This window comes from Piliocolobus tephrosceles, chromosome 2 (assembly GCF_002776525.5).
Source record: "Piliocolobus tephrosceles isolate RC106 chromosome 2, ASM277652v3, whole genome shotgun sequence".
Lineage (NCBI taxonomy): Eukaryota > Metazoa > Chordata > Mammalia > Primates > Cercopithecidae > Piliocolobus > Piliocolobus tephrosceles.
The window spans coordinates 7027131-7040969 of NC_045435.1; the positions used below are offsets into that span (position 1 = coordinate 7027131).

The 13839-nt window shown below is 37.8% G+C and overlaps 1 protein-coding gene across 2 annotated transcripts in view; it reads right to left on the reverse strand.

The window, feature by feature from the left end:
* Nucleotides 1–294: 294 nt before the first annotated feature.
* ADGRG7 (adhesion G protein-coupled receptor G7) overlaps nt 295–13839 on the reverse strand; it is a 77654-nt gene continuing 64109 nt past the window's right edge. Inside the window, exon 16 of one of the 2 annotated variants that reach the window (XM_023212122.2) lies at nt 295–1048. In XM_023212122.2, coding sequence (XP_023067890.1) covers nt 773–1048 — 276 coding nt within the window. In that variant the 3' untranslated portion in view covers nt 295–772. The remainder of the gene's footprint in view (nt 1049–13839) is intronic. The other variant, XM_023212123.1, reaches the window with a different exon arrangement.

Sequence of the window (13839 nt, forward strand, 5' to 3'; positions counted from 1 at the left end):
ACCCAAATGGGAGCCATTTTTTTATGAGGAAGCCATTCATAATTCAAGTGTTTGACTTTCCATGAGAAGTTAAATCTTTTAAAAGCCATAAACAATGATTATGACTAAGTTCTCATTTTGGGGGTCTCAGTGTCACTTCCATGAAAGGGCAGATATATTAAGAACTGGAAGGAAATATCCATTTACTAACAAACTAACCTGTCTCGCTGCCCATTTCTTACAGAGCCAATTACCCTGGTCACAAAACATAATTTTTTTTTAAACAGAAAAATATATCCCTTTTCAAAGGTTGAATTGGTGCCAAATTCTTCACTGGAAATAAAAGTACAAGCACATACAACTCTAAAATATTCAGAGGTCAAAAGTTTAATACATACAAGCAAATCCCCACACACTGTTCATCAGGAATCATTTTGTTCTGGAAGGTAAATTTTTCTCTTTGTGTCCTTTTCAGTAACTTGTAAAAGAATTTGTTATAGGTTCTACATTTTTGTCAAAGTGTGTCACAAAGATTTAACGATATAAGGAACAATGGTACTCTTGTATGTTGTGTGAAATTCTTCACCTCATTCAAGTACAAATCTATTGAAAAATAGAAAAACTACCAAGTGCATTATCCTGAATAATAATAAACAACAGGTTTTATCTAATTCTTAATCCTAAGCAAAATACGTTGAGGAAGACTTTCTGAGATGACTGGGAAATAAAGGAGAGAAACAGATAAAACTCAAACAAGTTGATTAAAAAGACCACAACAGGTAAGTTTTACCATCTACATACTTTCCTTTGCTTTGTCATTTTCAGAGAGTGTGATTTCCTCAATACTCGGAGAGGTTTCCAGTAGCCTAAAGTGTTCTTGTACAGTTGGCAATGACCTGAGGAATTTATACATCCTTACACGCAGCCTCGGCCTTACACGCAGCCTCGGCCGAGTCACTGAAGACAATAACTTACTTCTCCCAATAGACGATAGCGATGTCAACACTTTGGAAGCTTCACTCTGGAAGATTTTTGTTTTAACAGTGTACATGATAAAAATTTGCAATCCCTGCAGATAGAACAACAGTTTAACATTGGGTAAGTGCTGAGATACGGTATCAAGGAAGACATTTTATTTCACTCTGCCACCCATTATTCTCATCTGTATGGCACTTCCCTAACTTGAATTTGCCAGTCTGCAGCTGCCATGCACTTTTTAATCCAAGAGGGTTGAGGCAAAGTTTTTCCCATATACAAAGATCTACATGGAATAGTACAGTAGCAGACGTAGAAGATCTGTGTTCAGGTCCTGGGTTGCCACTAGCTGGCTGTGTAAATGTGCTTATTTCCTAATCCTGATAATCTTCAACTTCCTGAAGGAAGAAGATTAACTATGAAATACCTAATTCTTCTTCCAGTTTGAACATTCTGTGATTCCATATTTCTCTGAGTTTTAGTAACGTAACTAGAAATTTGTGCACTTAAGGACAAAAAAAAGTAAAGCCCTTCTAGTCACTGCTTTTCTGTACTTTACATATGAAGACCAGATGTACATGAGAAATTGAGCCACAAAACACTGAATAATATTTTCTACATGTTTCCAGTAAAAACTACCATTTATTGAAGTCATATTAGTATGAGAACCTTGCTTTTCCCTTAATCCTCCTCATTTGATCATTCTCATGTAATCCTCACATCAACCCAATACAACAAGCCTTATCATCCACATGTTTCAGATAAGGAAGCTAAAGTTTAGATAAACTAAGTAGTTTGTCCAAGATCACCCAACCAGTACTCAGTGGAGTCTGGAATTGAATTCTTACATCTTTGGCTCCAAAACCCCTCCTCTATCCAACATACGGTGCTGCCTACACTGTTGCCTGCAACAGTAATAGAAAGTGACTGCAGCCTTGTAGTATAGTTTGAAGTCAGGTAGCGTGATAACAGCATGGTACTGGTACCAAAACAGAGATATAGACCAATGGAACAGAACAGAGTCCTCAGAAATAATACCACACATCTACAGCCACCTGTCATCTTTGACAAACCTGAGAGAAACAAGAAATGGGGAAAGGACTCCCTATTTAATAAATGGTGCTGGGAAAATTGGCTAGCCATAAGTAAAAAGCTGAAACTGGATCCTTTCCTTACTCCTCATACGAAAATTAATTCAAGATGGATTAGAGACTTAAATGTTAGACCTAATACCATAAAAACCCTAGAAGAAAACCTAGGTGGTACCATTCAGGACATAGGCATGGGCAAGGACTTCATGTCTAAAACACCAAAAGCAACGGCAGCAAAAGCCAAAATTGACAAATGGGATGTGATTAAACTAAAGAATTTCTGCACAGCAAAAGAAACTACCATCAGAGTGAACAGGCAACCTAAAGAATGGGAGAAAATTTTTGCAATCTACTCATCTGACAAAGGGCTAATGTCCAGAATCTACAAAGAACTCAAACAAATTTACAAGAAAAAAACAAACAACCCCATCAAAAAGGATATGAACAGACATTTCTCAAAAGAAGACATTCATACAGCCAACAGACACATGAAAAAATGCTCATCATCACTGGTCATCAGAGAAATGCAAATCAAAACCACAATGAGATACCATCTCACACCAGTTAGAATGGCAATCATTCAAAAGTCAGGAAATAACAGGTGCTGGAGAGGATGTGGAGAAATAGGAACACTTTTACACTGTTGGTAGGATTGTAAACTAGTTCAACCATTATGGAAAACAGTATGGCGATTCCTCAAGGATCTAGATCTAGATGTACCATATGACCCAGCCATCCCACTACTGGGTATATACCCAAAGGATTATAAATCATGCTGCTATAAAGACACATGCACACGTATGTTTATTGTGGCACTATTCACAATAGCAAAGTCTTGGAATCAACCCAAATGTCCATCTGTGACAGACTGGATTAAGAAAATGTGGCACATATACACCATGGAATATTATGCAGCCATAAAAAAGGATGAGTTTGCGTCCTTTGTAGGGACATGGATGCAGCTGGAAACCATCATTCTTAGCAAACTATCACAAGAACAGAAAACCAAACACCGCATGTTCTCACTCATAGGTGGGAACTGAACAATGACATCACTTGGACTCGGGAAGGGGAACATCACACATCGGGGCCTATCATGGAGGGGGAGGGGGGAAGGATTGCATTGGGAGTTATACCTGATATAAATGACAAATTGATGGGTGCTGACGAGTTGATGGGTGCAGCACACCAACATGGCACAAGTATACATATGTAACAAACCTGCACGTTATGCACATGTACCCTAGAACTTAAAGTATAATAAAATAAATAAATAAATAAATAAATAAATAAAAAGAAAGTGACTGCAAAATGTATCATAGTTTTTAAGATGCCTCTGCTAATTCTTTATTAATATCCTTTGTGGAAATGACAGATTAAATAGCATCTGTAGTTAAGTTGATAATATTGTGCCAATGTCAGTTTCTTGATTTTGACAGTATACTATGGCCATATAAGATATTATCATTTGGGAAAGCTGGACAAAGAATATGTGGGAGCTATACTATTTTTCCAAAATTTTTTATTAAATCATTTCAAAATGAAAAGTTATTTTTAAAAATAAATATCCATGGATGTCTCCCACATTGGCATCTATAGGGCCCCAACCCTTTTAAGGGTTTATTTTTGGAATCATATTCTGTCAGTACTGTTATTAAAGACTTCTGGTACTATGGAAAGCCCCTGATAGTTCGACTAAAATATCAGTAAGTGTTGGCAAGAGAGTCTCTGACCAAAAGTAGAAAAAATAGCTTCCTTATTACTCAACAGGTGGTATCTAACACATCCGAAGACAGGCCCTTATGAGAGTGTGTGCTTGGAGACACAGGTTTCAGAAGGGCAGGAGTAGTCATTGGCCATCCTGCTTGTTCAAGGGAGAGAAATTTATTTGGGGCACATGAGAAATCCAGTCTCTAGAAAACCATCTTTTTTTGTGGCATACACTATTTCATCTGATTTTTCCAGAATTTAAATTCTAAGGTAAAACTAAGATTCAATCAAATTTCTGTTGGTACAATAATTAGGAAAAGACCCTAGACCATGGATAATTCATAACAACACCATCCTGTTGGACCTGTTTGGGTGGACCCCCAGTATTTCCGTGCTTCCTAAAATCCCACAAATATTATTTTAAAAGAAAAAATGTGTAGGTCAGATTGATTACCACTAACACAAAGATCAAATTGTGCCTTCTAAGTAATATCTGTAGCAAATAGTAAATGTTTATTAGAATTACAGCATTCTAAATCTAGAAGTTTTATGTGTGAACAAATCTAGTTATTCCTACACTTCAATGTACATAGAAATCACCTGAGGTCCTTGTTTAAAATGAAGAGTCCCAGCTCCTATGCCTGTAGATTCTGATTGAGTAGGTAAGTGGTGAGGCCCAGGAATCAGCATTTTAACATACTATGTAAGTTCTGATGTAAGTAATATTCAGATCCATTTTACAAAACACTGTGTTGATTTTAACACACATATTGCCCCCCCCACCCCATTTTGTATTTTGCACAGCTCACCCACAGAGGTTATGTGATTTTCCTGTAATCATAGGAATCAATGGTAAAGCTGGATAACAGCCTAAGTTTCCTGACTTTTAGTTCCATGTCCTTGCCACATTGTCACACTCTATTTTACCATGTATAATTTTTACTATTTTACCATTAACATTTTGTTACGGACCTCTCTTTTATAATGTCCCCTTCTTATGCATGGAGAAGAGAATATCCTTCACTATGCCTTCATTCAGATTCCTCCCTAAATTCCTGCTCACTCTGGGCAACAAGCCCATGAATCAATTGGCAATGTCAGATTAGGCTTACCCTATTTATTGACCTTCTAGGAGTTTCCATTAGATATTGACAATCGTAAAGAACCGCTTATATCCATGTAAATTTAGTAGCAGGCACCCCTCCATTATCTAAGAGAATTAATCCTAAAAGGCACTGGAGAGGGCTACCTGGGATAAAGGATGAGGTTCTTAAAGGCATTAAATATGGTGGTAGCAATTCAAAAAGCCAGGCAGCTACCCAATTGCATTATATAGTCTGATCAAATGCCTTTCCTAACAATTTCTATTTTGTATCAAAGACTTTCCTCCTCAATGATATTTTACCATAGCCAGAAACAGCCAACATGGCACCAGCTTACACCGTAGTTACCGTTCTTAGCAACTTAATGGGATAGTCATCAAAATTGCAGTTTCTTCAAGAAATACAGAATAGCTCATCCTGATATTCAATAAAGATGTTATCTACTGTGAAAGATATGCACAAGCAAGTTCCTTGCACTCAGAGAACTGATATTCTAGTTGTGGAGATGAGAAGTGTATGCATAAAAAGTTAACTATAGGGTAAAAAGCAGAGGGGACAAAAACATTTACAAAACAATATTTGTATTTGATAATGAGTCATATTTCTTCATTTAGTTGATAGTTAATAAAGCTAGAATGAAAGTCAATACCACAAAGAAATAAAGCCCATCAATAAATAATCTGTGTAGATTGTATCAATGTCACTTTGATAATGTATTAAAGTTACATAAGATATGATCATTGGAAAAGTTGAGGAAAGGGTACAGGGGAATTCTCCATACTATTTTCAACTTCTTATGGGTCTAAAATTATTTCAAAATAATTTATTTTTTAAAAGAGATGACATAAGAATGGGGAAAAATACAAGAATTTTGGTTCCTTCTCAGGCTTTATTTTCACAACATAAAATTTCCGTGCATCTATAGAGTGTCAATGAATAAAGGTGATTGCCAAGAATTAAATGCCAAGCTAATTCGTAGTTTATGTGTCATGGTATCTAAAGAAAAATTATCAACTAGAAAAGTCCTCATTAATGTTTACCAACTATCCACTAAATAGTTACTCAAAAATCACTACCATTAATGAGAGATTCCTTAAAGTAAGAAAGTCAAAATAACAGGACATTCCAATATAAAAGGACTGGCAAACATTAAAAACATTTAAACATAGAGTTAAGTATAAGAAAATACAGTTAATATAATTATCAAACATAGTCTAAGTATTATACATATTTCTTAAAAGACAATAATGTAGACAGTATAACTTAACCACAACATGAGAAATTTTAAATTGTACCAACAAAACTGCAAGAAGCAGTTAAACTGTGTTAATATTATTACCTTAAAAAGAGAGAAATCGGTATCTATTGTTTTACTCTGGAAATTGAAATTTGTATCTTATAAGTTGTAGTAATATTTAATAAACAAAGATTATAATTAGTAGAATTTAAAATAGAATGAAAATACTCCAAATAGAGGAAGTTATACTAAAAAACATAATTTATATAACAAAATATATAAAATTCAGGAGGCAGTGATACATGTACAGGGAAAAAATACTAAGATAACACAATAAAAACAAACATTAGTTTTAATAGCTAGTATTTAACTAAATAGCCAAACGTTTAACATTTTTAATAAAATGGCAAAACTGGCCAGGCACAGGGGCTCAGGCCTATAATCCCAACGCTTTGGGAAGCTGAGGCAGGATGACCACTTGAGCCCAGAAGTTCAAGAACAGCCTCGACAATATAGTGAAACCCTATCTCTGTAAAAAAAAATTGAAAAAAAAAAAAAAAAAAACAGGCAGGCATGGCGCCACGTGCCTGTAGTCACAGTTACTTGGGAGGTTGAGGTGGGAGGATCACTTGAGTCCAGGAGATTGAGGCTGCAGTGAGCTGGGATTGTGTCACTGCATTCCAGCCTGGGTGACAGAGCAAGACCCTGTCTCTATACATAAATAAATAGATAAAATGGAAAAACTATGAGAAAATTATCAAAAACAAACAAATCTAAATATGCCAGGTCTAAAAAGAGATAAGTTAAAAACAAAGTGATGAGAAAACTTAAAAATAAGAGAACTAGCATAAATAAATTAGATAAAATCAAACAAAAACAAACTAGAAGTTGCTACATTGCTATAAGGAAAATCAGATTTCAAGATAAACTGGGACTGAGAGACTTTTTATACTGCTGAAACGTATAATGCTCCATAGATATATAAAATACCATATCCATAAATTAACAGGAACATGATAATACAGCATTGAATTGTATAAAGACAAATTGCTAAAACAGTCAGAAGAAAAATTAATAGAAAAATAGAATTAAAGGAAGTTTTACACACCTCTTTCAGTCTCTGATGAACAAGTTAAAGGTAAATGAGGTTTTATTACAAAATAATTTGAGAACTGAAGATAACAAGCACCTTAACAAGCACCCAACACTAAAAAGTATTGTTAGTGTTACGGGATCCTTGGGGTGTTGTTTCACCAGACAGAAATACATGTGGCCAGTGGCACCTTTGCCAAAGTTTAGCTCTGGTCCACCGGGCTCATTCCTCCCCTCGGCCTGGCAGGCTGTGCTTGGCGTAGCTACCGGCCTGGATCCCACACCTGCCAAGGACAAGCCAGGTGTGGAGCGGCAAGGGGTGTGTGAGCGAGCATGGGGTCCGGCCACTGTGCACAGCCAGGCATGCCAGCTGCGGTGGAGCAGGCAGCTCCAGGCCCTGGCACAAGCGCCAGCTACCGGCGAGGCTGCAGCTGGACCAGGCCTACCATAAATAAGCAGCTTGCATGGCTAACACCAGGGAACACGGTGACACCCAGAAGCTTGGAGACACCAGGAACCTCAGAGCCCTAAAGAGGGTGTCACAAACCTGGCTCAGGGAGCTCCTAGGTCTGGGCTCCCCGCCGGGCCACAGCTCTTCTCTCCCCTCTCCCCTCCTTGTTGCCCACAATGTGGAGAGCAAAGGGCATGTTTCAGCCCTGCCCTGTTCGTGTTACAGCTCTTTTAGCGCTGCCGTTCTGGTGCGTCCCTAGTTCTTGTCCTGCATTCAGAATGAGGTATGCAGACAAGTGGAGGGTGAGCAGAACGAAAAGGAGCTTTATTGAATGATAGAACAGTTCAGAGGACACCCGCAATCGCAGTGGGTAGCTCCTCTCCTTAGCCAGGGTGTTCCGATGAGTGCTCAGCTCTCAGCAGAGAGGGTCGCTCTTCACTACAGCTGGTCACCAGGCCCTCCCCGGCTTTAAGGTGGGGCTTCACCACGGACCCGCCCCCTTCCGCCCAAGAGCCGGTCTGCCTCCTGCCTCTATTCATGGAACCCAGGCAGGGGGGTCTTCCTGGACCCCTGAGAATGCAAAGATGCCTCGGTCAGCAGCTGCGACAAGGCAGCTGCAGCTGCACCCAGGGAGCTCCCACCGTGCCAACTGAGAAGACGTGGGGCTCCCGCTAGTTCCCTGGCCGCCCCTCCTCACAGCCTGGAGTGGGAGATTCAGGTCCTTGCTAGGCCCGGGCCGGCGACCGCGGCAGGGGTGACGTCACTGCAAGTTCTTCTTGTGGCCCCAGCACTCAGGGACGGCCTGGGGCTCCCCCTTGCCTGGCTCATGGCCCTGCCTGGAGGGCACCTCCGGGAGCAGATCGTGGGCCCTGAGCCTGGCCATTGGAAACGTCAGGCTCGGCGGTCACCTTGATGTGGAGCAGATCTTGAGGACACAGCCTCGGGTGACCAGGAGCACGGACTGTTCCCGAGGCGCAGGAACTTGGCACCGTCAGCGGGTTGGGCGCGGTGGCCACGTTGCTCGCTGGGTCCTCGAAGTGGGCACCGCTCCCGCTTCCCACCCCAGTCCGCTGAAGCGTGACCCCAGTTCTACATCTCGGGCCTGGCCCCCACGTTCCATGTGCAAGTGTGGCACCGCCCCAGGCCCAGTTCCACCCGGGGCCCCTCTCTGCTTGCTCTTGTGCCTGCCCGACTGCACTGCTCTCCCACCGGTGGGCGGCTGGGCCCGGCCCCATCACGCCAGCTCCCGGGGGCGGGTTCCCAGGCCGGTGGACTCTGGGGGCGCTCCCTGGGGCAGGCTCTGGGGACTGCCTGCCTCAGCATCTGCACTTGAGGACCCATAGCCTGCGCCTGTACTCTACTGCAGCCAGAGTCAGGGCAGCGGCCACTTCAGATGGTGTGCCGCTGGCATCACTAGGAAGTAATCTCAATAAATATCAAAACTCAAAATTCTCAAAAAGTTCTAACAATCATGTGGATTCCTTGAATTATTCCCTTGCCTTTAGGGTTCACGGTCTGGAGTTTCAGGAGTGAGCTTTCAGAAGGGGCTCCTTTCCTTGCCCTGTGCAGGTAGTTCAGTGGTGATGTTTGTTCATACAGACGATCCTGGTAGGGTGTGAGTACTTTAAGGGAGAAGTATCACTCTACTGAAGTTTAATGAATTCTGCCAGCTTAGAGAAGACACGTTTCCGTACTACAGAGAGTAAAGGCCATTTAGTAATTTCATTGCTCTTCTATCACAGTAAAGAGCAATGTTCACTGTGGGAGGAGGCATAGGCTAACAAGTGTAAAGAGAAATTCTGATTTCAAGATGTCTTTCAACGTCCAGTGCCATGACTCACGCCTGTAATCCCAACACTTTTGGAGACTGAGGTGGGTGGATCACTTGAGGTCAGGAGTTCGAGACCAGCCTGGCCAACATGGTGAAACCCTGTCTGTATTGAAAATACAAAAATTAGCCAGGTGTGCTGGCACACGCCTGTAATCCCAGGTACTCAGGAGACTGGGGTATGAGAATTGCTTGAACCCAGGAGGTGGAGGTTGCAGTGAGCTGAGATCATGCCACTTCACTCCAGTCTGGGTGACAGAGCGAGACCGTGTCTCAAAAAATAAATAAATAAATAAATAAAAGATGTCATTCAATAATGCATCTTTGTTTTATTTAAAAGTCTTGACATTTCTTCACACATAATACATAACTACAAAGTTTAAAAAAAAACAACTCTCTAAAGTCAAACAAATTTATTTTTATCCATTATTTTGGTTTATCTTCATCACTATTTTCATGATGGTAAAATCAGAAGGTGGCCAAAATCCAAATGTTTACCTTTGTAGAATTATTTCCAAAGGAAAAATATATAACTTTTTTCAGAATTTTAAAACAAAGTGTGAATTTAATTTTTTGAAGGTTTGTGGTTAAGTATGTCCTTGAGATAAGACTCAAGGAATAAAAGTGTCTTCAGTCCAATGTAAAATTATGCCACGAAACACTTCAAGAAATTCAGATTTTCAGAAAGGAATGAAGAATACTAGAAATCATAGGTATATGACTGAATATAAAAATTATTTTCTCGTAATTTTCTTAAAATACATGTCTAAAGCAAAAATAAGAACATTGCATAGTAGGGTTTGTAATGTATGCAGATGTAATACACAAAGGTATAATATGAGAGAAGGGAGATGGCAAGGGGACTTATATTGTTATAAGATTCTTAGCTATTACTGGAAAGTAGTAAAATATTAGCTCTAAGTTGACAATGAAAAGTTAAGGATGTATAATGTATCCCTAAATTGACCACAAAAATGCAAAGAAGTATTGCTTAATAACTGAAATATAAATCAAAATTAGAATCCTAATAACATTAAATGTATCCAAAAGTAGGCAAAAAAGGAGAAACAGGAATAAAAAATAGAATGACCACAGAAAACAAATAGGAAAATGATAGACACAAATTAACCCATATCAAAAAATACATTAGATCTACATGGATTAAACACTCAATTAAAAGAGATTGCCAGCATGGATAAAAAGGTAAGACTTGTATTTGCTGTCACATGATACACACTTAAAATATAAAGGCACAAATAGATTGAGAGTAAATGGATGAAAACATATATATCATGCAATCAATGTGCATAAAGTTGGATATCAGATAAAGTAGATTTTATGACAAAAAGTATTATTGGAGGTAAAGAAACCTTTTTATCTAAATTATAAAATTATCAACTCATTCAAATGATATAACAATAATAAATGTATATGCATCTGATAGTAGAACCTCAAAATATGTGATGCAAAAATGGACAGAATTAAGGAAATACACAAATTTACAATCATAGGTGGAGATTTTAATACCCCTTTTTTGGCAATTGAGAGAATCAGACAAAAATATTGGTAAGGATAGAACATTTGTGCACCATTAACAATCACTTTGACACAACCTTTTTTAGAATACTTTAACAACTTCAGAATACACATTTTCTTCCAGAGTAAATGTTTCATTCACCAAAATAGACCAAATGTAGGGCCATAAAACCAGACTCAATAAATTTTAAAGAACTGAAAGAAAACCTTCAGCCAATCCCACAGAAGTCTAAGCTTCAACAACAACTGTAACACTGTCTACATCAATCATGGCGAGGAGCTGCCATGAACCCCTTGCATAGGAGAAAAGGAAAGAATATGTGTCCCAATCCAGCTACTTGACAAAAAACTCTCCTACTCTAAGAAGAGGGACTAAAGTGGTCCAACCCTATTGTTACTATATACCTAAGCATCTAGAGCATCCAGAAAAACATGGCCTCACCAAAAAATAAGTAAATAGATAAAAAAAGAAGGCACCAGTGACCAATCCCAGAGAGACAGAGATATGTGACCTTTCAGACGGGGAATTCAAAATAGCTATTTTGAGGAAACACAACAAAAATTCAAGATAACATAGAGACAAAATTCAGAATCCTATCAAATAAATTTAACAAAGAGATTGAAATAACTAAAAAGAATTAAGCAGAAATTCTGGAGGTGAAAAATGCAACTGACATATACTGAAGAAAGCATCAGAGTCTCTTAACAGCAGAATTAATCAAGCAAAAGAAAGAATGAGTGAGCTTGAAGACAGGCTATTTGAAAATACACAGTCAGAGGAGACAGAAGAAAAAGGAATAAAAATTAATATGCATGCCCACGAGATCTAGAAAATAGCCCCTAAAGGAAAAGTCTAAGAGCTATTAGCATGAAAGGGTGGTAGAGAGAGAGGTTAGTGTAGAAAGTTTATTCAAAGAAATAAACACAGAGAACTTCCCAAACCTAGAGAAAGCTATAAATACTCAAGTATAAGAAGATTATAGAACACCACGCAGATTAGACCCCAATAATACAACTTCAAGATATAATAACAAAATTCCCAAAGATCAAGGATAAAGAAAGGATCCTAAAAGCAGCAAGAGAAAATATACAAATAATATACAAAGGAGTTTCAATTTGTTTGGCAGCAGCTTTCCCAGTGGAAACCTTATAACCCAAGAGAGAGTGACATGACATATTTAAAGTGATGAAGGAAAAAAACTTCTAGCCTAAAATAGCATATCTGGTGAAAATATCCTTCAAACATGAAGGAGAAATAGAGATTTTCCCAGACAAACAAAACCTGAGGGATTTCATCAACACCAGACCTATTCTACAAGAAATGTTAAAAGGAGTTCTTCAATCTGAAAGAAAATGAGCAATAAATTATCTTAAAGTACACAACTCACTGGTATTAGTAAGTACACAGAAAAAATAGAATATTGTAACACTATAATTGTGGTGTATAAACTACTTATATCTTGAGCAGAAAGATTAAAAGATGAACATATCAAAATAATAACTATAGCAACTTCTCAAGACAGTATAATAAGATATAAATAGAAAAAACAAAAAGTTATAGAGTTTTTATTAGTTTTCTCTTTGCTTATTAGTTTATGCAATCAGTGTTGTCATCAGCTTAAAATGATGGGTTATAAAATACTATTTGCAAGCCTTGTGGCAACCTCAAATCAAAAAAACATACAACAGATACACAAAAAATAAAAAGCAAAGAGTTAAAACATGTCACCAAAGAAAAATCATCTTCACTAAAAGGGAGACAGAAAAGAAGGAAGAGGAGACCAGAAAACAAGTAACAAAATGGCAGAGTAAGTCATTACCTATCAATAATAACACAATAACACAACTGAACTAAACTCTGCAATCAAAAGAGTGGCTGAATGGAAGGAAAAAACAAGACCCAATGATATGTTGCCTACAAGAAACAAACCACCTATAAAAACACACATAGACTGAAAATAAACGAGTGGAGAAAGATACTCCACAGAAACCAAAAAACAGCAGAAGTAGCTTTACTTAGAAAAGATAGATTTCAAGACAAAAACTGTAAAAAGAAAGAAAAACGTTCACTATACAATGATTAAAAAGGTCAATTCAGCAAGAGGATATAACAATTGTAAATATATATATATATGCCAAATACATATATAAGTACATAAATATATATGTGCATATACATATATGTGTATATATACATATATAAATACATATATAAATATAGATACATATATGTATATATGCACATATGTAAATCTATATACATATATATGCCCAATACATATATATAAATAAAACATTATTAGAGCTAATGAGAGATATATGCCCTAAAACAACAATAGCTAGAGATTTCAACACCCTATTTTCAGCATTGGATGATCTTCCAGACAGAAAATCAACAAAGAAATATCAGAATTACTCTGCACTATAGACTAAATGGGCCTAATAGATAATTATAGAACATTTCATCCAAGGGCTGCAGAATACACAGCCTTCTCCTCAGCATGTGGATCATTCTCAAAGATAGACCATATGTTAAAACATAAAACAAATATTTAAAAATTCAAAAAAATGAAATTATATCAAGTATCTTCTTTGACGACAACACAGTAAAACTAGAAATCAATAACGAGAGGTATTTTGGAAACTATACAAACACATAGAACTCAACAATATACTCCTCAATTACCAGTGAGTCAAGAAAGAAATTAAAAGGGAAGTTGAAAAATGTCTTGAAACAAATAAAAATGGAAACACAACATACGAAGACTTATGGGACACAGTGAAAGCAGTACTAAGAGGAAAATTATTGTAATAAGTGCCTACATCAAAAAAAACAG